The 27,802-nt window shown below is 40.8% G+C and overlaps 1 protein-coding gene across 1 annotated transcript in view; it reads right to left on the reverse strand.

Annotated features, from left to right (window-relative positions):
• LOC136864119 (N-acetylglucosamine-6-sulfatase) overlaps positions 1 to 27,802 on the reverse strand; it is a 140,391-nt gene that overhangs the window by 13,883 nt on the left and 98,706 nt on the right. Inside the window, exon 9 of the mRNA XM_067140719.2 lies at positions 22,694 to 22,810. Coding sequence (XP_066996820.2) covers positions 22,694 to 22,810 — 117 coding nt within the window. The remainder of the gene's footprint in view (positions 1 to 22,693; positions 22,811 to 27,802) is intronic.

A 27,802-nucleotide genomic window follows, 5' to 3' on the forward strand; every position in this document is an offset into this window, starting at 1 on the left:
GATATATTTTGTAATGCAATTTTCTAGAAGCCTGGCCAGGCACATATATATAAGAGACGATCTTGACTGTGAAGTGAGTTACTGCTGAGTTATTGAGAGTTGCTGTTAAGTTACAGTTGTTGGACGAGTTATTGATTGGAAGTTATTCTCGTGTTGACATGCCGTTGCAGTCTCCATACTGAAGTGACATGCTTTTACGCAGTCATCTGTTTTATTTGTGTTTCAATGTTGTCATCTCGATGTGCAGCGATAGGCAGTTGTCTAAAATGGCAGTTTGTGATGTGAATGTTTTGGTTTTGTCAACAGTGATTAATAATAATAATAATAATAATAATAATAATAATAATAATAATAATAATATTTGCTTTACGTCCCACAAACTACTTTTTAAGGTCTTCGGAGATGCCGAGGTGCCGGAATTTAGTCCCGCAGGAGTTCTTTAACGTGCCAGTAAATGTACCGACATGGAGCTGTCATATTTGAGCACCTTCAAATACCACCGGACTGAGCCAGGATCGAACCTGCCAAGTTGGGGTTAGAAGGCCACACACAACAGTGATTAAGGTTATGTGTGTTAATTTGTATATAAATGTAAATAAAATAATTGTACCAACTGACATCTCGTGTGTGTCTTTGTGGATACGTTAGTTCTAGATTTTAGTCAGTGGATACATTTCAAGTTTTAATTGTCGTGAGTCTCGTTGGCTGAACGGTCAGCGTACTGGCCTTCGGTTCAGAGGGTCCCGGGTTCGATTCCTGGCCGGGTCGAGGATTTTAACCTTCATTGGTTAATTCCAATGGCCCGAGGGCTGGGTGTTTGTACTGTCCCCAAACATCCCTGCAACTCACACACCACACATAACACTATCCTCCACCACAATAACACGCAGTTACCTACACATGGCAGATGCCTCCCACCCTCATCGGAGGGTCTGCCTTACAAGGGCTGCACCGGCTAGAAATAGCCACACAAAATTATTATTATTGTCGTGAGTGAATTTTTAAAACGAGTATATCTACAGTATATCTCAAAAACTTAACATGTTACAAATGTGAAAATTAGTATTTGGAACCTCCTTTAAAAATTAAGGAGCACATTTTTTTTTTTTTTCGTTTTGTTTTTGGAAAAGCCACTTAATGGAGGTGAAAAGAAGTGAAGAAAGAGTTGAATTCTTTTCTTATGTGGATGCGTATATCTCAAAAACTGAACATGTCAGAAACATGAAAACTGGTAATTGGAATCTCTTTTGAAAATAAAGAAACCCGTATTTTTTGTTTTCGGAAAATCCACTTAGGTTGGAGGGGGGACTGAAAAAAGTGCTGAATTGTTGTTATGGAGATACTAAAAAACTGAAGATGTTACAGGCATGGAATTGGGTATTCGAATCTCCTTTAAAAATAAAGAAACACTTAATTTTTTGTTTTCCACTAGAGAGAGAGGGCTGTTTCTCACATGTACAGTTCTATGTCACATGTTCCAGAATTAGCTCTGCCAGTAGCCTGCTCATCTTAGTCCCAAAAGGCAATACCACAAACGTTGTTTTACAGAGAGGTTCTGGGATAAATGAAACTCAGTTTTTTGGTGAGCGTTTATACTTGAGGGATTTTCAGATGATGTCTTACAAGGAAAGTATCTGGGCTTGAACAAACACATTTACACCACAATCCCTTGAGGGATCATTTCAATGTCATTTCATTCACTGGTGATATTTGTTTTTCTGCAAACCTCTGCAGTCGTCCACTAGAGGCCTCTGTATGCCATGCCACATTCGAGCTTTGCCTGCCGCTACGCCAGTCAAGACCAGTAGAGATGATGCAGTGTGTATGTGAAGTTGCAGTTTGTGACCTTATTTGTGTAGTGAAGCATGAGATGGATCGGCGGTCAGTAATCAACCCTGCTAATGAATTGTGATTGGTTGAGATGAAGTTACAACGAACTGTTCTTTGTGAAGATTGTATGGGTGTAGAAGATTAATCATTTCATGTTTTCTGGTATCTATTATAGTGCAAAATTATAATCACTGGTTAGACGCAGATACTGTTGTAACATTAACTGATGGAAGCGGCAAAACTGAATTCCAACCTTCTCCTGATAAGAGGTTGAAAATCGAAAGTGTCCTCTCGGTGTTTGCTGACAACACACTAGAGAACATATATGATGATTATCACGTCAGAGTCACATGAGCATGTAATGACGAAATTTGATGAAGAACAAGAACACGGTTCTTCCGTTCATTATGAATATTTACAATATTGGGCATTAGACGCAGCCCAAAATATCGGGTGTATGAACTTTGCAGCATAACTGGGATTTAATACTCATTTGAAAAAGGAGTTTAGGGTAACAACTTGCTGTATATCTATGCTCCAAACAAAAAAAGATAAGGACGATGAGGAAAAGATGATTCAAAGGGCTCAAACATTTGTTGCTGAAGTCAATGCGCATATCCGGACAGAAAACATCCAAATGCGTTCTGTATGGAACTGTGATCAGAGTCAGATCAACTATGATCTTTCTTCCAAAAGAACGCTATCCATGAAAGGGGAGAGAAACACTGTCTCGACGTTGCAATAAGTGAACAGTGTAACACACAGCTCCATGTTGCTATATTAATGGATGGATGATTTGCAGACAAACTTGCTTCCAAGTAGTGCTAGGATAATAAAATACTTTTAATAATCGAATAACTTCCATCCGATTATTTAAATAATCAAAAAAAAATAATCAAATGTGTTTCAAATATCAATCCGTTGTAGTGATGACATAATCGAATACTTTTATTATTCAAATAACCTCCATCAGATTATTTAAATAATCAAATAAATAATCTGATGTATTCAAAAAGACGTACACAAAATGCTGGCAGTAGCGTAAATTAATTTATTTACAAATTAACTTCACATTAAACACACACATCAACAAACCACCATTTTTAACAACTGCCTATCACGAAGCACAAGGAGACTGCAACCACTGCATATCAACTACTAACTCTATCAAACCAACTGACATACTGCACCTGCTCACCTCCTGAGTCCCAGACTAGCCTTAATCTCAGGGGTGATCAGTTCGTAAAAGATGTTAAAAATTTTAATCAATAACAAAAAAAATTATATATAGGCGCACCACATGAACACAGGGATGAACGGGGCATGCAAATTAAGGTAAAGGGGGACGGCTCATTCATAGATACAAATTATAAGCTCCACAATAGGACTGGGAAGTGACAACTTAAATTCCATGGGCAAACTGGACTAACTACAATAAAAAGATATGAAAACTGTTTCCTATTGAAATTGCAATAAGGAGCAATTTATTGACTTATTTTGCAAACTGCACATGATGACAATTATTACATTTAGAAATTTCCATCCTGAAAAAAGAAAAGACATAATACTTGGATTCACCTCACTACTCTGATAGCGTAAAATATTTGGTGAATTCGCCCCATTGGTTACGGGGGATCGAATCCACATCCGTATGAGTGGACGTTTCACCGCTGGAGATCTTCTTTCGGAGACATAGGCATGAGAGTAACTATTTACTGTCATCTCCACGTTCCTTTGGACATGAGTCACTTCCGGTATGTACATTCTAGTAGGCCGGACCTCCACCGTGGAAATGTTATCGTATCTAAAATGGGAATTTATTGTACAGACAAACTCTAGCCTATATTTCCAGATTCACGAACATGCCAGGTGTAGCTCGTTAACTCAAAACTTATCTCAATATTTAGTTTTGTCAATACGACAAGACGTACGGAAAGGTTCATTACTATGCTCACACAATGAAGACATGTGACGGCTGTGGCTTATTCCGCACCTACCGCCAACAATCTCCCACGTGGAAAACCAACATCTGGTTCCGACCAATTCTATGCATGACGACATCCCTATATCATCTTCCTATGATTATTGTAAATAATTATCATTATCATTCTTTATCTGATCATTATCATATTCTGTGATTACCATCAATTATTTTATTATTATCATCATTAATTTCAATTATCATCCTATATTTGATTATTATCATTTATCATCCGGGATGATTTCATGCTATCCTTTGCCAAAGTCTCAAACAAAGGGTTGTTTTTCCTCATAATTAATCCACACAAATTAATGATCAGTTTCATAATAAATCATTATTATTATTATTATTATTATTATTATTATTATATCATATTCTTAACAATGAATCATCATCCATTAAATATCTTAATTTCCTTTCATCATAATTATTATTCTCAAAATACAATTGAAAGAGTTCTTCTTCTTCTTCTTCTTATTATTATTATTATAATAATATATTTCATCAGTGGAGATTATCATTATCGTAACACTTATTCATCATGGATTTAATATTTTACATTGATCTCACCATAATTATTCTCAAATTAATCTAATAAATTCTTCCTATTATTCCTCTTTGAATTATTATCATTATTATTATAACTCTATTTCATGTGTTACACTACCATTAGCGATATTTATGGTTAATGCATAAGCTTTTACAATTTTGGTCTACTTTGGCACTAAGCAATTGATTTAAGACAAGATTCACTTGGATTTTTATTATTAAAATGGAAAGTTTATATTTTTACTTCCACTCTCTAGAATTTAGTCACATATGTTGAGTCCCAATATGAACCACCAAGATCCAATTTACATCGATCGGGACACCACAGTATTCGGAACCGCAACCTTCATTTCCATACTGCCGTTAATTTTATGGGGACACCATGTCCTCCCAAGACACATCTCAAATCCCATGGCACATCGCGGCTGGGCAAATACATCCAATGCCTGCGATTGCTAACTTATTCCTTCCTTTTCATTTGAAGTCCCTTTTTATACCACTGGAACTCTTCAAACATGTAATTTAATAATTAATCCTCGGTGCGTGGATTCTGCCACTCATAACACCGGAATTGACCTTACATCGTCTTAGGCATCAAGATTTATCTATTTCATCATCAAAAACAGTCCGGCTCAATTCTCACCTCGTGCCGGATTTTCGTCCCGCACGGCTTCCGATCTTAAAATTGGGCTCAAACCACTCTGGGCTTTCAACATAACGTGACCATCCTATACACGTGCCTCTATCACTTCTAAACAATTTTTTATGGTTATGATAAAGTCCAAAAAAACGTGAAATCAATAATTTACATAAAAATCAAATTTACTGCCTGAATTAAAGTCTTTTACGCCACATGTTATCTCTACATTGATTATTACTTTCACCCGTGAACTCTCACAGCATTATTATTGTTACCGTGTTTTAGTGGTAGGTAGAGGTGAAAGAAGGTGCGGGCGTGAACGGGTCTCAAACTACGGAATCAAAGTTAATGTAAAATTTAACAAGGTTATATTTTCTTTTCAAAAACAAAGAAATAATAAGCATGGCAGGTACAAAGTAGCAAGTCCAAAGGGTAGTTACAATATTTACAGGATTTGGGCTTCGCGCCCTGACTTCACAATGCTTGGGCAATCAGCTCAGTTTTACCCCAAACACAAGTTTCAACAGAGGGGCAGAAAACCCCATTCATGCCTAGGAGTCCTTGCTCCAAATTACACTGAAAAGCCTCCACGAGGCATACAACACTCAATTTTCAAAAGAGCCACACGCGCTCAACTTTAAGCCTCTCAAAGGCCACACCAAACTCCACCTTCGAGTTGTCCTCACTGGACATAGACACAGGGGTAAAATACCCAACCTACTGAGGTCTATTAAATGAAAAGGGGCAATTACATGACCTCTAAAATAACAATTTGAGAGGAGGTGATCTGCACTCCTAATACACTTGTTTTTAAAACCTAATCTGGCTCTAGGCCACTAATGCAAGGGCTAATCCCATACTACAGAGGTGACTTTAGAAAAGAGCAATTTGTTTTACGTTAACGAAGAATAGGTTGAGAAAATAAGTTCACCTCAAAACAATGTGAGTGGGAGCTCGAGAGGGTTAGCACTCTCTATCCCAATATGCAGCTTTAAAAGAGAATAGATGAAAAGATTGGTTACATTTTAGGAAAAGGTTACATGGTGGAAACGCTTCGAACCTGCTCCGAGAGTTAAACTGCCAACCTAGCAAGAAAAGAAGTTATTAAGAGGCCATTACCTGGTGTTGAACAGCTGGAGAAGAAAGAGGCGCTTCCCGCCCCCTGCTATGTACTTTACACACTGAAAGATGGAACAGAAGTGGCCCGGAGACCCAAAAATCAGCAGTTTAAATACTCTCGCGGAAGGTTCTAGGCGTTTTAGGGAAGAGAACACCCGCCCACAATCACTTTATTGGCTAGGGTACAGAAACATATCCAAGTTGGGGGAAGATACATCGGATTGGTCGGAAATTACTAAAAGAAATTCGGGATTGGATAAATCTAAAACAAGGGGAAAAAGAGGGGTATACAGCCAACTTAAACAATAACAGAAAGAAATTTAACAAGAAACAAACTTTTGAAATAAGAACTTCTCCAAAAAAAATAGTTCTTTCACTCTGCACTAGGGTGCACTATTGTTGATCTTCAGTAGTGTCCTCTAGAAGAGAAAGTTCACACTTCTTACTACAAGCAAAACAAAAATACGTCGAAAATGACACAGTTCAAAAACTCCAAAATTTCCAGGTAGAGACATCTTCTGAGAAACTTGAAAATTAATACTGTCCATAAAGTTCAGACTTCCTCCAGCAGAGGAGTTTCAACAGGCGCACATTTTAAATTAGCGGTGTGGAGGTGTACCGCCCGGTACAGACCTCCCCCCCCAAAAGTTCCTCCCGGGGTGACACATGAAATTGTTTGAAAACAAGGTCCAAGTTTTGATGTAGATATGGAGATTAATTGCCAAAAAAAATTTATAAGATTTTCTTAATTTGGTTTGATTCAGTTTCAAAATTTTGTTGTTGCAGGTGAAGTACAGTCTTTATGTTTGTAGAAGTTGAATTCTGAAGATAAACTTTTAATACTTAAAAGTGATGAAAAATTTTGCAATGTCCACCAAATATTGCTGTTGAATTCCCAAGTGTAGTCATTGCTTATAGTAACTGTTCATGTAGTTGATGTTGATGAAGTTGGATGGCCAGACCGGCCGTTGCAGCTTGCGTCCAAAGGAGGCCGCTCGGACCCCTCAAGTACCCTGTGATACCACTCGCCCGCACTATGAGGGGAGCAGAGGTGTTGAAGCACGCCGCGCCCGCGGTGAACATATACAGGCTGCGGGCAAGTAGCAGGTCGTGCGCCGCACATCAGCCTAGGCCGGGAGGAGAGCTCCGGCACGCCGTGCACATGTCGTCCTCGCTGGGGCCGAGGGGGCCCTTCCTCAAACCCAGTCGCGGCACGGCGCCGCGCGGCTGCGGGGGCACTGAAACATTAAAACTAGGCGGCAGAATTTTGTTGGACCATCATCATTTTTTTGAGGGCACAGGCTTGTTGGAGAGGTAGAGGGGCCAGCGGCGTGCAAATATCCATGGCATTTAATCTAAGCAAGCCACAGTGTGTATAGCAGGAGACGGGAGCGTGGTAATGGCCATGGTAAGGACAGAATGGCAGTTTAACGGATCGGGGAAGGTTTTACAAAAATGCTTACATATAAAACAAAATAGAAGGAGCAGAATGCCTTAAGAGTGGAAACTCAAAAAAAATATAACCTTCATATTCCTATCAAATTATATGAAGCAAGTTGACACAAAATTTACACCAGTTTCACCTGGGACAGGTGAACCCTAAATATCCTCTCGGTGGCTGGATTGCTTACTAACAATGTAACCGGCGTAAGAAAATCGAGAATGATACAAGGCCCATGAAATCTGGGGGCAAGCTTGCCCGCGGGAAGAAAGTTCTTGACCATAACTTGGTCACCTACCTTCAAAGGGGTGGGTCTCCGTCCACGATCATACCTTTCCCTAACCTTTTCATGAGACACTTTAAGATTGGCTTTAGCCTTCTTCCAAAGATCTTTAATGTTGTCCGGATCTATTGTCTCGGGTAGAATGTCACTCAGAGACCAGAGGTTAGAGAGCGGCGTGTTGGGAACAAACTTGAACATCAACGAGGCTGGAGTAAATTTATGTGATTCATGAACCGCCGAATTCAAAGCAAAAGCTAACCAATGCAGGGACGTGTCCCACCTGGAATGATCTTCATGATGATAGGCAATAAGTGCGGACCTGAGATTACTGTTAACTCGTTCAGCCAGAGATGGTTGAGGGTAATAAGCAGAAGTAGTTACATGAGAGATGGACAAGTCAAAACAGAATTTACGAAATAAATTAGATGTAAAAGCCTTAGCATTATCAGATACAATATATTGGCACGGACCAAAAGAAGCAAAAATAGAATTTAAGCAAGTAATGGTAGACTGAGCGGTAGCCAGCTTAGTCGGAAATAACCAGGAAAATCTAGTAAAGCCATCTACGCATACAAAGATGAACTTGTTAGCATTTCCCTTTGACTGGGGGAAGGGTCCTACATAATCAATATACAGGCGTTCCATGGGGCGCGACGCTTGATGCGAAGACAAAAGGCCTACCTTGGTGGACATGGTGGGTTTACTGAGCAAACAAGATTTACAAGCTTTTACAAGTTCACGGATTTCACCGTCCATACCTTTCCAGATGAACATTTCACGAATCTTTTCACGAGTTTTAAAGATACCCAGATGCCCTCCTAATGGGGTTTCATGATAATACTTGAAGATCATAGGTACAAGAACAGCTGGAACGACAACTTTCATCATCTTATCATGCCTCGATGGGCAACATAGAACACCATTCCTCAGAACATAAGGGACAACATGTTCCCCAGAAGAAAGGGTTTCCATTATCGGAGCCAGCGTCGGATCTTCACGTTGGTATTTCTCAATATCCCTAAAAAGCATGGGAGCATCTGTTAAGATGGCATTAACACCAGATAGTACGGACTCGGGAGGTGATGAACTGTCGACCGGTTCATGGGTCTCGACGTCGTTAGAAAACATACGACTGAGTCCATCAGCAACAACATTTTCGGTACCTCTGATATGCCTGACATCGAATTGGAAGGCAGAAATACGGATGGCCCAACGGGCTATACGACCAGTACGACGCGGCCTACCTAAGACCCAGCTTAAGGCTTGATTATCTGTCTCCAGGTCGAATTTGACGTGTTCCAGATAGAGACGGAACTTTTCTAAGGCGAATAAGACTGCCAAACCTTCGAGCTCATAGATGGAATACTTGGCTTCTTGAGCCGACAAGGTCCTAGATGCATAGGCGATGGGTCGCCTCCCTAGTTCAGTCTCTTGAAGAAGGACTGCAGCTACTGCTGACGACGACGCGTCAGTTTGGACGATGAATTTCTTCGAGAAATCAGGCATAGCAAGTACAGGGGCATTACAGAGAGCCAATTTAAGATCTTCAAAAGCGGCTTGTTGAGAAGGTCCCCACTCGAATTTGATGCCTTTCCTACGAAGAAGGTTTAAGGGCGCCGCTCTATTAGCAAAGTTAGGAATGAACTTTCTGAAGAAATTCACCATACCAATAAACCTGGCGATGCCTTTAATGTCCTTGGGAGGTTTAAAATCACGGATGGCCTGTGTTCTCGAATGATCGACTGCAACACCATCAGGTGACACAATATGCCCTAGGAATGACATAGAGGGCTTAGCAAAGGCAACCTTGGACAACTTGACAGTTAACCCAGCCTTACGAAGGCGATTGAGAACTTCTCGCAGATGATCTAGATGTTCTTCGAAGGTTTCCGAAAATACGACGACATCATCCAAGTAGTGGTACAAGTATTCAAATTTGATGTCGGAGAAGACCCTATCTAGCAGCCTAGTGAGTACAGCTGCTCCCGTGGGGAGCCCGAAAGGCACGCGGTTGTATTCATATAAATTCCAGTCCGTTGCAAACGCTGTAAGGTGTTTAGACTCTTCGGCAAGGGGAATTTGATTATAGGCCTGATTCAAGTCCAAGATAGTAAAGAACTTGGCCTTACGAAACCATGAAAAACAAGAATGAAGGTTGGGAAGGGGCACAGATTGTAACACCACCTTCCGATTGAGAGCCCTGTAATCAATGACAGGCCTGAAGCCCCCTTGGGGTTTCGGGACTAGAAAAATAGGCGAAGAATACGCTGACTTAGAGGGCCTAATAATACCATCCTTCAACATCTGATTGATAATTTCTTTCAGAGCCTTCATTTTAGGTGGAGATAGCCTATAAGGTGGAAAACGGACAGGAATAGAATCCGTGACCTCAATTTTGTATTCAATAAGGTCAGTAACACCAAGAGTATCAGAGAACACCTCCGGAAAGGACTGACACAATTTGCGAATACTATCAGCCCGCTCCTCAGGTAGATGTCTAAGGTCTAACAACATCTCATCCTGGGTAGGCGAAATAGATGAACATGATACAGAATTACACTTTAACAAGGGAATGTTACAATTGGACGCAAATTTGAATGTGCACGACTTACTCTGAAGATCGAGCACAAGACCAGTGTGAGAAATGAAGTCCGCTCCCAGTATGATGGGGCAAGACAAGTGCTTAGCCACAAACAGTTTGGTTTTCCATGTAAATTTAAAAATACGAATTTTGACCAGTAAGGAACCTAGAATTTCTAATGGAGATGAATTAGCCGAAACATATAGAACAGGAGATGAGACATAGTCAGGTAGTTTACGAACAGATTTCAATTTAGAATACCATTCAGCCGAAATAATCGAACAGACACTGCCTGAATCTAATAAAGCGGTTATAGGCTCATTGTTTAACTCAATCTTAAGAAAAGGGATAGGTGCGGGGGAATCCGCCACCATCCTAAGACACTCTTTGGGACATTCAAAAGATGCATTTGAAAATTGCTCGTTCCCTGAATTTACAACCTGTTTACTAGGGGCTGAGTCTCGGGAAGATGGATTAGTCGACTCAGCCGAAGCCACTAGTCACTTTTTATTATTGGCATAGGTGGAATTTGCACCAGAAGTTGAGCAGGAGGGGGTGCTATTCGAATTTGGGCAATTCTTGGCGATATGTGAGAAAGCCCCACATTTAAAACAGCCTTGTGATGAACCAGCCCCATTACTTGTCCCACTCGACTTGATCAGTGGACACTTATTGCGCAGGTGGTCAGGCGACCCACAAGCATAACATTTACGAGGGGTGACTGATCGGCGAGGTGGAGGCCGAGTATTACTAAAGGAAGGCGGGGTTTCTTTCGCTACACGCAAAGAATCGGCGTATCTAACTCCTTCCGCTGAGACGGCCAATGCTTCAAGTTCCGAGAAAGTTTGCGGGCACGCCGCAAAACACAAATATGACCTGTAGGGTGGTGAAATCCCTTCCATAATAGCTTGTACAATCTGATCCTCAGGGAAATGAAGAGCAAACACCCTAGTATAAAACTTAATATCTTGGATGAAGTCTGCCAAGTTTTCATCCAAGCGCTGTACCCGATAATAGTACTTCTGAATAAGGGAGGACCTGGCCCTAGCAGGGATGAAGTTAGCTAGCAAGTGGGCATGGAAATCCTCAATAGATGATTGCTCGGCAATGGCTCTTACGATTTTATCAGAGAGAATACCAATAGCATACGGATAGATAATTTGCAAAATTTGACATGGAGAAAGAGAAAAAACAAGGGCATGATCCTGAAATTCAACTAGAAATCTTAAAAATGAAATTACGTCACTGGTGGTATTAACGGAAAACTTAGAGATACCTCTGAGCAACATTGCCAATGGATGAGGCAAGCTACTAAACCCGGGTGACATAGTAGGTAAAGGTTTCAATGGCAAGGTAGTTAATTCAGAACGTACATTATTTAATGAGTTACGGCGTTCAGACTCGTCCAATGGGGCAGAGGTTGTTTGAGCAGCAATGGTTTTCCTATTGACTTCTCCCTTATGAGGCTCTTCCTCGCTACCTACATTCACCGTGACGGGTTGATCAGTTTTGGGAGGAACCTCCCCAGTTAACAATTGAGTGACCTTGCTAGATAATTCAGAAATGTTTTCAAGCAGCGTACTAGCTTCCTTCCTCTGAACGTCATTCAACTTCAGAGACAACAGATCATTAACTCTATTTGAAAAGTGATATAGCCTGGCTTGCACACGCTTAATTTGATTAGGAGAAGGATCATTTTCATCAAAAAAACTAACTACAGATGCTAGCCCAGTAATATTCTCGACGATCGTGGAAAGAGAGTCGTCAACTTCTTTCTCTCCCAATGTGGGGATTGAAATAGGCAATTCAAGGGACTCTCTAAGCTTGTTTGTGTCTACTGCAACCGTGCCTCCAGATTGCACATTTCTAATAGTTAACTCATATATGAACTCCTCTTTGCGCAAATAGTTAAGATGGAGAACATCGCGAGGTCCGGGCATGATGACAGAACAATTTTGAAAAACTCAAAAAAAAATTCCAGCAACTGAGAAAATTGTTAGAGTTCGGAATAAAACAATGTTTAACCGTCAAAAAGGGCTAAATTGAGACCCATTCAACCACGCTCTGCTACCACTTGTTACCGTGTTTTAGTGGTAGGTAGAGGTGAAAGAAGGTGCGGGCGTGAACGGGTCTCAAACTACGGAATCAAAGTTAATGTAAAATTTAACAAGGTTATATTTTCTTTTCAAAAACAAAGAAATAATAAGCATGGCAGGTACAAAGTAGCAAGTCCAAAGGGTAGTTACAATATTTACAGGATTTGGGCTTCGCGCCCTGACTTCACAATGCTTGGGCAATCAGCTCAGTTTTACCCCAAACACAAGTTTCAACAGAGGGGCAGAAAACCCCATTCATGCCTAGGAGTCCTTGCTCCAAATTACACTGAAAAGCCTCCACGAGGCATACAACACTCAATTTTCAAAAGAGCCACACGCGCTCAACTTTAAGCCTCTCAAAGGCCACACCAAACTCCACCTTCGAGTTGTCCTCACTGGACATAGACACAGGGGTAAAATACCCAACCTACTGAGGTCTATTAAATGAAAAGGGGCAATTACATGACCTCTAAAATAACAATTTGAGAGGAGGCGATCTGCACTCCTAATACACTTGTTTTTAAAACCTAATCTGGCTCTAGGCCACTAATGCAAGGGCTAATCCCATACTACAGAGGTGACTTTAGAAAAGAGCAATTTGTTTTACGTTAACGAAGAATAGGTTGAGAAAATAAGTTCACCTCAAAACAATGTGAGTGGGAGCTCGAGAGGGTTAGCACTCTCTATCCCAATATGCAGCTTTAAAAGAGAATAGATGAAAAGATTGGTTACATTTTAGGAAAAGGTTACATGGTGGAAACGCTTCGAACCTGCTCCGAGAGTTAAACTGCCAACCTAGCAAGAAAAGAAGTTATTAAGAGGCCATTACCTGGTGTTGAACAGCTGGAGAAGAAAGAGGCGCTTCCCGCCCCCTGCTATGTACTTTACACACTGAAAGATGGAACAGAAGTGGCCCGGAGACCCAAAAATCAGCAGTTTAAATACTCTCGCGGAAGGTTCTAGGCGTTTTAGGGAAGAGAACACCCGCCCACAATCACTTTATTGGCTAGGGTACAGAAACATATCCAAGTTGGGGGAAGATACATCGGATTGGTCGGAAATTACTAAAAGAAATTCGGGATTGGATAAATCTAAAACAAGGGGAAAAAGAGGGGTATACAGCCAACTTAAACAATAACAGAAAGAAATTTAACAAGAAACAAACTTTTGAAATAAGAACTTCTCCAAAAAAAATAGTTCTTTCACTCCGCACTAGGGTGCACTATTGTTGATCTTCAGTAGTGTCCTCTAGAAGAGAAAGTTCACACTTCTTACTACAAGCAAAACAAAAATACGTCGAAAATGACACAGTTCAAAAACTCCAAAATTTCCAGGTAGAGACATCTTCTGAGAAACTTGAAAATTAATACTGTCCATAAAGTTCAGACTTCCTCCAGCAGAGGAGTTTCAATAGGCGCACATTTTAAATTAGCGGTGTGGAGGTGTACCGCCCGGTACAATTATTATTATATTTTAACTAGCGAACTTATAAAGCATTATTATTATTTCCTTCATTTTAACTTATTATTATTTCACATGACCTTTCGTATGCAAACACAAATTTTACACACACTGCCACTTTCATAATCTGGTTGTCTGGTAACAAATATGCCTAACTAAGGTACAAATAATCACCGTGGTGATTGAAAAGTCAAAATAAACTGGGTTAGCATAAAAGAAAAATCTAACACTTGAAATGGACTTAAATCAAAGTATTCACAAACAGCATGCATAAATTGAAAGAAATAACCCATATTTACATTATATACAACAAACAAATATTTAATTAGTTACTCTAACCCATAATTACGTTAATGTAAATTAGTTCGTCCGTCTATCTTAAATAAATCATGGATTCGGGAAGCGATCCATGTGGTGCGTTATGTAACCATGATTAATTTACCCTGAGTCCGGTTTTGTCGTGATAACATCCCCAAATATATCAAATTTGTGTACTCATGCCTGTGTAGAATTCCACTGTCTTGTGGCGATTGAGAAGCCTCATGGCCCCATCTTGGTTTACTCGTGCATCATGTCGCACTTTATAATATTAACAAAACACTTCTGGGCGATTACCCATGATTAATACGTTACTATAGAATTTACAATGATTTATACAAAAACAACACTTATAGGTGCCTAAAGACCCATTACACTTTCACCATTATATTCTTCCTTGAGCCCGAATCACAAGTCGTGACACGACGATGTGTCGTTTTATTCGACCCGGCGCATATCGATGTATTCTAGGCCGTCTCGTGATCGCTTCGCTCCTACTTTTCCCTGCTCGGATAATTGTACCACCGTCTATCTTGAAATATTTACTTCAGGCTCCGCACACTGCCTTCCGAAAGTACTATCGGCGTTCCGTTAGTTATTTATATTCAATCACATGAAATGTATTAAATTCAACATACAGTTGTACTGATTATTTACACTCGGTACTATGGATAATCTCACTGTTCGTCTTCACTCTCATAACAACTCACGTACTTTCAGCTTTAACTGACTTCGAATGCGTCCCGAGGTACTGACTTACAGAGTCAACGTGTCAGAGTCTCAACTACTTCATACGACTGACACGACTGGTGACTGGTAACAACTGGTGATGTGAGGTACAACTGCTGGTTATTTATGGACGATATGGTTTCCCGCCGGGGTCATCCACGGTCATACCAGAGGGAGGGGGGTTGGTTATCCCAAATTGGCACTTGCAGGTGGATTTGGGTCTCTTAATTTATCCCACTTAATAAACTGGCAATACACATTCACGTGTCTTATTCTGATCTCATATCGTTCGGCGATCACGGAGATATTACTTGATTTCTGTCCTCCATTTTTCGCACGCTAAGTCAGCGTCTATGCTGGTGAGATATCGCTGACCAATAGGAAAACAGCGTGGGCCTTTTCCTAGAATTCTATATTGTAATTCATCAAGATTACAATTAATCAACTTGGGGATGATATCACAAAAATCCCATCTGTTCAATTCGGTGATTGGAATATTTTAATTATTATTATTACTGGAGATAACTGGAGTTCATTTTGACTTCGTTTATGTTGGCACATCTGCGAGTCTTTTACTCATTTTGTCACTGGCTAAAACTGCAGCGGTTTGTTTAAATATCTTCCTCTGACAACTTAACAACAAAATGCCTCGAGGCGTTGGAAACTCCATTGCGAAATATTCTTTGTATTTGCGACACATGGAAAGGTTCTTGTTCAAGAATAAATGCTCTCTCACTTCCTTGTTGCAATTATGACTGTTGTTCTGAGTTCTAGATTTAATCCTCTTAGCTTTCGACAAGGAAATAATACTACCCATTATGACAGGCTTAACTCTTAGTGACAGATTGTCGTAAACACGTCTGACTATGTTGAAATCTCTTGGTCACTGCCAGAATGACAATGTGTATATTTCAATACACTCACAAAGCATTTATTTTATAATATCAAATCATGATAACTCTGGGCTATCTCATCCGGGTACAATACTTCAAGCATGACTTCTATAAACGTCTCATCAAAACAACTCCTGTTAAACAATAACTCAACTTCACCATCGAGACTGTCTCTTTATAAAGGTTGCCTGGCTAGGCTTGTAGAAGGATATGTCACAGCATATCTTGTCGTCAATTCTGGAGTACCTAATACATAGTTACAATGTAAGGAAGGTTCTCCATAGTTCTCGTCGTACCTAGAGTTTTTCTGGATATTACGGTGTGTTGCACAATGTTACTTTGGATTATACATCATCTATACAGGTAATAATAAATAATATACTATTAATTACGGGTTCTAACATTAACTAAACTCATATTAATATATATATAGCACATGTTTCATGATATAACCTCACAAACAATACAATCCTCCAAACAAATGACACAACTACGTAAATAATAATAATACTAAATGAATGTAAACACTTCGTAGCCATACCTCACAAGTAATAATAATAATAATAATAATAATAATAATAATAATAATAATAATAATAATAATAATAATAATAATAATAATAATAATAATAATAATAAATAATAATAATAATAATTTGAGCTTGATGTTGGCATTATTTTCCCATGGGTTAAAGAATATTATTTTCAAGTTATCTTAGTCTATTACACTTTTGACAGTATCCCCCCTATAACTTGAAACAATTTCAACAGTCTATCACACTCGCTGACTTTGCCTTGGTCATAAACTGTATCTTCTCTCTTCCTCGACGTCGCTGGATGTGCTCTCCTTTTGAACGGCTAGTGCGACGTTGGGGGTCAGTGTTGCCTCGCTGCTGGCCTCTTCCTCGATGATAGGCGATGCGTTCTCCTCATGATGACCAGGTTGTGCTGTGTCCTTAGTAGCCTCTCCTCCAGGTGGACCTGAGGCAGTACAAGGTTTACTCTGTATGCACAGCGGTTGGGTGACTCGACGCAACTCTGATCAGTGACCTTGACAGGAGGGTTGGTCTTTAGTAAGTAGACCCTATGGCCCAACTGATTATCTACCTCGACAGGACCAACCCACTTAGGTACGAGACTTGCGTGAAGCACTCCAATCTTATTACTGAGCGGGTGGTTACATCGGAGTACTTCTTGGCCCGGTAGGAAGGTCTGGGCCTCTTCGACATCATGAGCCTTGGCCTGGGGAAGGGATCTCTTCTCGGCCAAAGCTTGCTTTTCCTTGATGTCCTAATGCTGCTTATGCTACCACACTGCTAGGGAAACAGCTGCATCATCTCGACCAGAAGTGGGTGGTGGACGAATGTCCCAATCCCCCAATCCCCCATGCTGTATAGCTGTTGACCAAGGAACATTTCCGCTGGGGAATAGCCAGTGACACGGTTGATGCGTTACCGCAGAGCAAAGAGTCACTGCGGCATCTGACGGTCCCACAGTCGATATTCTCTGTCTATTAGGTGGACCCGTAGCATCCTTTTTAGCTCCTGGTTTTGTCATTCTGTTGGATTGGCCCTTGGGTTGTAGATAAGGGTGGTCCAGTGCTCCGCATCACATTCTGTCATTTGCTGCCACTTCCTTGAGGTGAACTGACTTCCGTTGTCTGACAGAATGTACCGTGGATAACCGTAGCGGCTGAATACCTCATCCTGTAGAAGACTGGTGATGCGTCCCGTCATAGCTTCTGGTATCGGAAAGGCTTCAATCCATCTTGTGGAGAGGTCGGTGATTACTAGGAGTCCTGTTTATCCCCATGGTGTTCTAGGGTAAGGACCCCTCAAGTCCAGGGCTATGACCTCCCAAGGGCGTTGTAGCCATCTTCCTTCCTGACTGGAATCTGCCTTCCTGTTGCTTGCCTTGGTGCAGGCACAGATGTAGCACCCCTTCACATAGTCCAGGATGTCTTTCCCCATGTTGACCCAGAAGAATCTTCATCGGATAGACTGATACGTCTCTTCGCCTCCTGGATGTCCGGCTTCAGTACTGTCGTGGAACTTCTTGAGGATGTCCATCGTGTGCTGTCTAGGGATCACCACTAATGCAGCCGTGTTGGAGAGGTGAGATCTGTACATCAAGAGTCCTCCGTCAAACTGGAAGTTCTTGCAGCACATCTTGAATTTCCTCGGGACAAGTCGACTATCAGTGTTCTGTCTCCTAATCCATTGTATCATAGTCCTAAAGAGCTTGTCTTGTTCTTGCCATTGTTTAATTACTTCCAGATCAAGTTCCTTCTTGATGGTCATAAGGACAGGCTACTTTGGCTCACTCTGGTGTTTTCGTGGGAACTCCCTCTCGACAATGGTGCTCCTAGCTTCAGGTTCCATCGCTGGGTGTCTATATAAACTGTCTGCTCCTATGTTCGTAGATCCTGGAACATGACACACATTGAAGTCAGATTCTGCAATTAACGGAGCCCATCGCATCAATTTAGATTTTGAGCCAGAGACCAAGTTCAACCATTTGAGAGCGGTGTTATCGGTATAGAGCCAGAACTTCTTTCCCTCCAAGTAGCCCCTGAATTTGCCCATGGCCCACACCACGGCTAAAGCTTCTTTCTCGGCAGTGCAGTAGCATTGTTCGGTGGGAGATAGCTTTCTGCTGGCATACTCGATGATGTCCCTGCCACTGTCACTCCTCTCCTGGAATATCACTGCTCCTAGGCCGGAGTCGCTGGCGTCCGTCTGCAGGCACATCTTCTGTTGAGGGTCGGGATGGGCTAGACCGGGAGCGTTGCATATTGCAGCCTTAATGCCTTGGAATGCTGCCTTTTCCCTGCTGGTCCATCGGAATGGGGGGTTGTTATGGAGTAAATCGGTGAGTGGTATTGCCTTCTCTTCAAAGTGTGGCACGAATCTGCTATACCATCCACACAAGCCAAGGAATTGACGTACTTGTCACTTGGTCCACACGCTCAGCTTCTTCGAAAGCTCGATTCTTCTCCGGTTGCCTTTCTAATCCTTCAGGTGTTAGGATATGGCCAAGATATTCTACGCGAGACTGGATGAAGTGGCACTTCTCCAGTTGGCAAGTCAGTCCATGAATCTTCAGTCATACCAGTACTTTCTTCAGATGTACAAGGTGTTCTTGAACATTCTCGCTGTGAATTAAATCTCGTCAAGATACAATTGGCATAAATCTCCAACATATCTGGTCAATACCTTATCCATCAGTCGCATGAAGGTGGCAGGAGCATTCTTCAATCCATAAGGCATTACTGTAAACTGGTACAATCCTCTCGGTGTCATGAAAGCAGTCAGTGCCCTAGAATTTTCCTCGACCTCCACTTGCCAATATCCAGAGTTGAGACCCAGCGTGCTGAAAATCCTAGACCAACTTACTTGTTTCAGCGAGTCTTTCAGGTCAGGCATGGGGTAGGTGTCACTCATGGTCTTCTCGTTCAACTTGTGGAAGTCCACATACAGTCGATACTCCCTATTCTTCTTTCTCGGTAGGATGATAGGCGAAGCCCAACAGGATGTAGAGGGTTCAATTAGACCTTGCCCTTCCATCTCTTGAATCATCTGAATGACGAAGTTGTGCTTATCCGGGTTGATTGGGAATGGACGTTGCTTGATGGGTGAGGAAGTGCTGCACTCATTGGTGTGCGTTACAACGGTAGTCCATCCTATTTTATTGGTGATGACTTCCGGGAATTTTTTTAGGCGCATCACAGCTCCTTTTCTTCACTTGGTTGAAGATGCGTTAACTGGATATCTCCCAAGTCTACGACGACTTCCGCATCCTTCCGAGTCCGGAGATTCCCATCGTGCCAGACGACCCTCAGACGTCTGTCTTTACCCCAAAAGACTTCATGAGCTGCAGAGTCTAGGATCACCTTGTATTCCACCAGAAAATCATGACCTAATATGATATAAGGTATTAGGTTCTGAATCACTGCAAGAAGCATTACTCATTCAGGACAAATATTTCAGGGTCCCTATTGGAATCAACATCTATATCATCTGATGGCCAGGCAGGCATCAACTTTTGGAAATGAGACAAAGTCTCTCATAGTGCACTGGCACTGCCGATGGCTCTTTGTAGCCTATGCAGTGGCCTCCATGGTATGCACTAGCCATGTGTCTTGGTAGGTGTGCTATTTACCAACTGATGAGCCCAACTTAGCAAACTGGGGCGAAATGCTGGCAACCAAGAATGAGTTAGCTGGAAAATTTATAATGTCCAATAACAGACCATTATATTGGTATTATAAATCACTCAGGACAAATATTTCAGGTTCCCTATGGGAATCAACATCTATATCATCTGATGGCCAGGCAAGCATCAATTTTTGGAAATGAGACAACGTCTCTCACAGTGAATTGGCACTGCCGGTGGCACCAAGTAGCCTATGCAGTGGCCTCCACGGTATGCACTAGCCATGCATCTTGGTAGGTGTGCTATTTACCAACTGATGAGCCCAACTTAGCACACTGGGGCGAAACTCTGGCAACCAAGAATGAGTTAGCTGGAAAATTTATAATGTCCAATAATGGACCATTATATTGGTATTATAAATTTACTGATTCAGGAGAAATATTTCAGGTTCCCTATGGGAATCAACATCTATGTCATCTGATGGCCAGGCAGGCATCAATATTTGGAAATGAGACAAAGTCTCTCATAGTGCATTGGCACTGCCGTTGACTCCAAGTAGCCTATGCAGTGGCCTCCACGGTATGCACTAGCCATGCGTCTTGGTAGGTGTGCTATTTACCAACTGATGAGCCCAACATAGCACACTGGGGTGAAACGCTGGCAACCAAGAATGAGTTAGCTGGAAAATTTATAATGTCCAATAAACAGACCATTATATTGGTATTAAGTGGTATGCTCTGAGCTGTCAGTGGAGAGATGATGTGGAATGACATTAGTAGACAAAGAAGTTTGAGGGTTGTCTTTAAAAGTAGGAAAGATCATGATATGAAGATAAAGCTGGAATTCAAGAGGTCAAATTGGGGAAAATATTCGTTTATATGAAGGGGAGTTTGGGATTGAAATAACTTACCAAGGGAGATGTTCAATAAATTTCCAATTTATTTGCAATCATTTAAGAAAAGACTAGGAAAACAACAGATAGAGAATCTGCCACCTGGGCAACTGCCCAAAATGCAGATCAGTAGTGACTGATTGATTGTTCTTTGTTTCACATCCTACTAACTACACTTTTAAGGTTTTCAGAGATGCTGAGGTGCCATAATTTTGTCCTGCAGGAGTTCTTTTACGTGCCAGTAAACCTACCGACACAAGGCTGACATATTTGAGCACTTTCAAATCACACTGAACTGAATCTGAAGGTAAAAGTGCACATTTTTCTTTGGAGTCTTGCTTTAATACTGTTGGGGGAGATTTCTTTTGCTGCAAAGACAAATATGTGAAAAGACAGTGCATGATTAGACTTTGCATGGAATTATGATTTTGAGGATTTTCACACAATACTGGATATGTATTGTGAAGAAACTCCACTGCCATGCGCAGATAAGTCGTTGGACTTTCTGATATACTGCACCAGAGCAGGATCTGAAGCCTTGCTAAGTTGTCCTAAAAATTGTATTAAATGATGTCTTTCAGTTCTTGAATGATAAAATTTGTGTGATAATTGCAGAATGCTGAGTCAGAGTGAATTAGTTACTGCCTGTAGACTGAACAGTGAGGCATTCACATACAAGCTCAAAGAGTTAAGGGGTCAAGATATACTTTATTTTAAATGCTATTTGCTCGGGGCGTCGACCCATGTGGATCTTTTGCCCCTACTGGCACCATATTGTATGAACCTGCGTGTAATTGGAATGGCGGTAGTATGGAATGTTGTGTGTGAGGAAAGGAAGATTAACAACATCACAAACACCCAGTCCCCAGGCCAGGGATATTAATCATTACAATTAAAAAATCCTGACCCGGCCAGGAATCAACCCCAGGGCCGCTGGGTGACAGGCGGACACATTGCCGCCTACACCGCGGGGCCAGACTCAAGATATCCTTAGTCATCAGACGATTTCATAAAAATGCTTAATTCTTATCATACCCCGATATAGGAACAGGAAAAAATGTCAGAGGCCATGAAAAGAAGTGGAAGGAAGAAAACTTCATGAAACATATTTTATTTCATTACAGACTTACCCAGCTCATTGAGACCTGAAGTTTTTTAGCTACCTCTTAGCAATAATGATAAGGCAGGACTAAAACTCTGTCTTAGTGACATGTAAAATTGTTTTTCTCCACAATTTGCTTTATGCTGCACTAACACAGACAGGTCTTATAGCGATGAAAGGATAGGAAATGGCTGGAAGTGGGAAGAAAGCGTCCTTATCCCTAAACTAAGGTGCATTCCCAGCAATTGCCAGGTGTAAAAATGGGTAACCTCAGAAAACCATCTTCAGGGCTGCCAACAGTGGGGTTCAAACTGACTATCTACCAAATGCAAGCTGAGAGCTACGTGATCCAAACCACGCAACCACTCACTCAGCTGACATGTAAAAGATATATAATATGCCTTACCTTAAAATGAATTGGAATATATGTCAGAGTTCAGGTATGAATTTGCCACACTACTGATAAATTTTGCAGGTTCACAATGGAATCTTGATAGAAACATTAGTCTGAATTTAGATTGTTGTTAAATTAAGCATTTTCACTAACTTTCAATTTGTTTAAATCTATTTCACAATGTACTTAGTATACTAATCATATTCAAGATTTTAAAGTAGCACAGTACCTCAGAGTCGTCAAACCTGCAGTATATATAATTGTCGTTTGGTGCCAAATGACGGATACATACAAATGTGTTATTACGGGAGTCTTGACATTTACAGCAAGCCTCAGGTACACACTCCTGCAAGAAACAGAACAGTACATATTCATTCATTCATTCATTCATTCATTCATTCATTTATTTAGCTTCCATAGACTGTACAATTACATATTTTGAAATATGCCAACAGTATAGGAGTTGTCAAGTGATTTCCTAATACTAACAATAATATATGCACAACAATGAACATTTTGAAAAAGAAGAAGAACAGAAACACCACATACCTCAATGTTACGACAGCACATCTTAATTTTTTTAAATAATATTAATAACCAATATTTACAAGACAAGACTGATATGAACCATTATTTTGTTATAATCATCACCCAAAAAGACACCTTACATTTATTAAGAATATTATGACATGTTTGAAGCTAAGTGTTTGAATGGGAATATACCATTTTCAGCAGCTGCTCAGAGAGTAGTTTACTGTAATTCAAACCAAACAAATCCCTGGATAACAAAGTACAATCCCAGGTTGACAAAAGTACTACATCTTGAGTCATTTTCCCTATTTCTATGCCAATACAATTGCTACTTTAGATATCTAGAGCTTATACAATGTCATCATATACTTACTTTGATTCACAAGGACTGGGTAGCTCAGAGCGTACAGTGCTAACTTTCTGAACTACGGTAGAATGTTAACCAAGAATCAGGTTAAGACAGATTTTTAGGAAAGTAGAATAGAAAGCGGAGGGAAAGAAGAAGGTGGTAATGTTTCGCGTTGCTACCAACAATGTAAGGCAAGCAGTTATAGGTACCAAAATAGACATGATATGGGCCTTTGGGCTTACGACGTATCAAGAAAACAAGGTGAAACTCTTTACGTTTTGCAGATAACTTTGCTCCGTGTCTTCAGAAGAAAATCTCTACTGTTGATGAGGAAGTCTTCTACAATAATTAGGGTTTGAATTTAAGAAGGCTTCACTGTTGGAGGACTGTAGTGGTACGCTCGTTGATCACCAGGTGGCTCGCTGTATGCTGGCACAGCGCTCCAAACGGGAGCTGATGACAACATTAAGCTCCAATTAAGGCCTAGTTTCTTCAACAAATGTTAAGTGTTCACACGACTGTTAAGGAGTTAACACATAATTCAACAAAATGACCGTCTCATCAAGAATTGTTAACTCTAACAAATTGTTAACACTTTTTTTAAATAGGAGCGGGAAGGAAGCAGCCGTAGCCTTAATTAAGGTACAGCCCCGACATTTGCCTGATTTGAAAATGGGAACCCATGGAAAACCACCTTCAGGGCTGCCGACAGTGGAGTTCGAACCCACTAACTCCCACATACTGGATACTGGCTGCACTTAAGCAACTGCAGCTATCGAGCTCGGTAAATTGTTAACACTTGTGTTAAATTAACATGGCAGCAGCCCTATGTTAAACTTCTTTACAGCTGTTCAAATTTCAAAATGTAGCATGTAGAAAACGTAAGTTTGAAGCTTTACTACTGTATGAAGACTATTTATAAACTGAAGAAGGCAAAGGATGACCCAGACTAAGAAAAAAATGACTTTTTAGAGTTGTCAGAAGAAAGTTTTCTGCAGAGATATCTAACTACCAAAGCCATAATGAACAAGGTACTATAAGAAATTGAAAATGGGTTAGAGTTTTCAACAGACTGAAACTTATCAGTGTCTCCAGTGCAGCAGCTGCTTATAGTTCTTACAAGGATACTCTTCACCACTGTATATTTACAAGATTTACATTTTTTAAACAAATGTTTCAATTCTTTCATTACAGACTCCCTTCAACATCTTAAAACTTTAAAAAAGTCAACCTCAACTTTGGTTATTTTTTAGGAGTTTCCTCCGATCATCGTATTTTAAAATTTTATATTTTAAGTCTATCTTAAAGATACTAAAAGTACATATTTGAATACTGACTTGTTGAGGTTTTAACCCAACATGAAGGAACATTATTATTATTATTATTATTATTATTATTATTATTATTATTATTATTATTATTATCATCATAAGTGCTTTTTATTTATGCCAATTTTTGTACCTTTTTAGTTGAAGATGTTCCATATTAGGAACAAAACATGTACTGTTTAATATCGTACAGTCGAATCTCGATAATTTGAAACTCAAGGGACCAGAGAAAAAGTTCAATTTACTGAGAGTTCAAAATAATAGGAGTTCAAGTAACCAAGAGGGAGGGAAAAATTCAAATAAACAAGAGTTTCACTTATACTTACTCAATTCTTTCACAACATTTGTACAATTATGAAATGTTCATACAGAAATGTTCATTTGAATGTTCATACAGAAATGTTCATTTTGAAAAAAGTCCGTAATTTTCTTTTGAGTGAGCGACTTCCATCTATCATGGTCCAATGAATTTTCGATAGTGGTGAGAGCTGAGAAGAAATCGTCACTTGTGTCCGTTCTGAGGGCGTAGGAGAGTAGGGTAGTAAGAGCTGCCCTTGCCTGGCTCAATGTGACTGGAATTGGCAGTTGTTCATTTTCTTCCTCGTCCTCATCCAGAGAGGCTAAATCCAACAGTTCAGCATCGGTTAGGGCACCGTGGACACCGATGTCATTGTCAACTTGAACGTAATCCTCAAACGTTAACTTTCCACAGTTAGATAGAAGTCCCCATCCTGAGTCAAAATTCATAAATTTTGGCGGCTCTGATGACTGTTCCACGTTTTCGGTTTACTTAAACCCGCACTTTTTGAAGCAGTTATAAATGGTGATAGGGTTGACATTTTTTAAGACCTTATCAATCATGATTATAGCGGTCAAAACTGTTATGTTCGCCTTCTCACCTTTTTCGATGCTATCCAGCACAAGAGAAACAATTTCTCTGCAGTAGAGAGTTTTTAAACTTTGAATAATGCCTTTGTCTAATGGTTGCAATCTTGATGTTGTGTTGGGTGGAAAGACAAATCAATTTTACGTGGGCTAATGGTGGTGGGTTATTATGCACGGTGCAGTGGTCCAAAAACAGCAAGATTTTGCGTTTTTCCTCTTTCATGTCACTGTTAACCGAGGTCAGCCATTCATTAAACAACTCTGTCGTCATCCATGCTTTTTTGTTTGACCGATAAGCTGTGGGCAACAATTTTATTCCTTTGAAGCAGCATGGTTTGGCAGATTTCCCTACAACGAGTGGTTTCAACTTTTGAGATCCATCCATGGTACATGCTAGAAGGACAGTTATTCTTTCCTTGCTCAGTTTCCCTCCATGACACTTCTCGTCTTTGAACGTCAGGGTGCGATCAGGATGACATTTATAAAAAAGCCCGGTTTCATCAGTGCTGAATATGTTCCTTGGGTCATAGCCATTCAAAAGTTCATTTAGTTTATCAATCCATTCGGAACAAATGGAACTATCCACGCTGGCGCTCTCTCCACAGATCTTTTTAAATGTGATGGCGTGTCGGTTTTTGAAATTTGAAAGCCACCCCTCACTGCTGCAAATCCTTTAATCCCGAGAGACTGCGCAAAAGACTTGGCTTTTTCCTTCAACATGAAACCGCCCAGGGGAACGTTTTGTCCTCTACACTGACGAATCCACTTAAGCAAGCACTCTTCAAGACGGGGAAATTCACCCTGACATGACCATTTTCTACTCGCACTTAAGGCACTTTCGGTGACGCGATCTTTATTTTGCAAAATCATCGACAATGTTGATGGTAAAATACCGAACTGTTTGGCGACATGTTTTTTTAAATTGTCCATCCTCCACAGCTTGAATCACATGCTTTTTTTCACTTTTTTCACTTTTTTCACTTTTTTACACAAATCAAACGTTAGCATACTGTACCACACTTTAACGTTTGAAAGAAGACTCATGACTGCAAACTCACTCATACATCTCATTATTGATGTAAACAAACGACAGGTCTGTGCATGATAACAATACATACTGTAATCACCGACTTCAAATTATGGAGAGTAGGGAAGCCCGAGTTCAAATTATAGAATGTCGGCGAGCAAGATGGCATTCCTACAACTTCAAATTACCGAGAGGACCAAATAACATTGATTTTTTCAATTTATCGAGTATTTTTCAAGGGCCAAGGAGAAAACTTCACATTATCAAGAGATTCAAATTAACGCGTGTCAAATTATCGAGAGTCGACTGTAATTATATTTTAAGCTGGATTATGTTATATACATACACAAGTGTCCGAAAGTTAAGCATAAGTACGAGTAAGCAGTACAACAGGAAACAGACCACAAATCGCACGACATATGCACCTACCAACATTACGTGTTCGCTCTGTATAGGAAAGGAGTGTTCCCTGCTTTGACTAGTGGCGTAACTGCAAGGTAAACACAGCCAGTGCCTGCACGCCATAATCCCTCAGCCGTGTTTGCCCTGTTATAGTGTGCGGAGTATAGCCTCATGGTGAATGTGACAACATAAGGGCACGACGACGCCATTTGGACCCCGTTTTGCAGGGTAGAATACTCGGCCGCCTGGAAGCAGGCCAGACACAGACCAAAGTCACCGTATCCTTGAATGTGCCACAAAGTGTCATTCCTAGGCTTTGGAGATGATTTCAAGACACAGGAGATGTTAGTCGTAGGCCAGTACCAGGTCGACCAAGGGTAACCATCCCACAGCAGGACCGATATCTGGCCTTAACTGCCCGACGAAGTCGGAGTGCATCTGCAAGACAATTGTCGGCGGAGCTTGCAGCAGTCTCAGGGGTTGCTGTTTCCCGGCAAACTGTGTACCGGGGGCTCAGAACAGCTGGGCTGTTTGCCCGACGTCCAGCGGTGTGCGTCCCACTCCCTCCAGCACATTTTTTTTTTTTTTTTTTTTTTGCTAGTTGCTTTACGTCGCACTGACACAGATAGGTCTTATGGCGACGATGGGACAGGGAAGGGCTGGGAGTGGAAAGGAAGCGGCCGTGGCCTTAATTAAGGTACAGCCCCAGCATTTGCCTGGTGTGAAAATGGGAAACCACGGAAAACCATATTCAGGGCTGTCGACAGTGGGGTTCGAACCCACTCCAGCACAGAGACGGGCCCATTTACTGTGGAG

Source organism: Anabrus simplex, chromosome 2, assembly GCF_040414725.1.
Source record: "Anabrus simplex isolate iqAnaSimp1 chromosome 2, ASM4041472v1, whole genome shotgun sequence".
In the NCBI taxonomy this organism is placed as follows: Eukaryota; Metazoa; Arthropoda; class Insecta; order Orthoptera; family Tettigoniidae; genus Anabrus; species Anabrus simplex.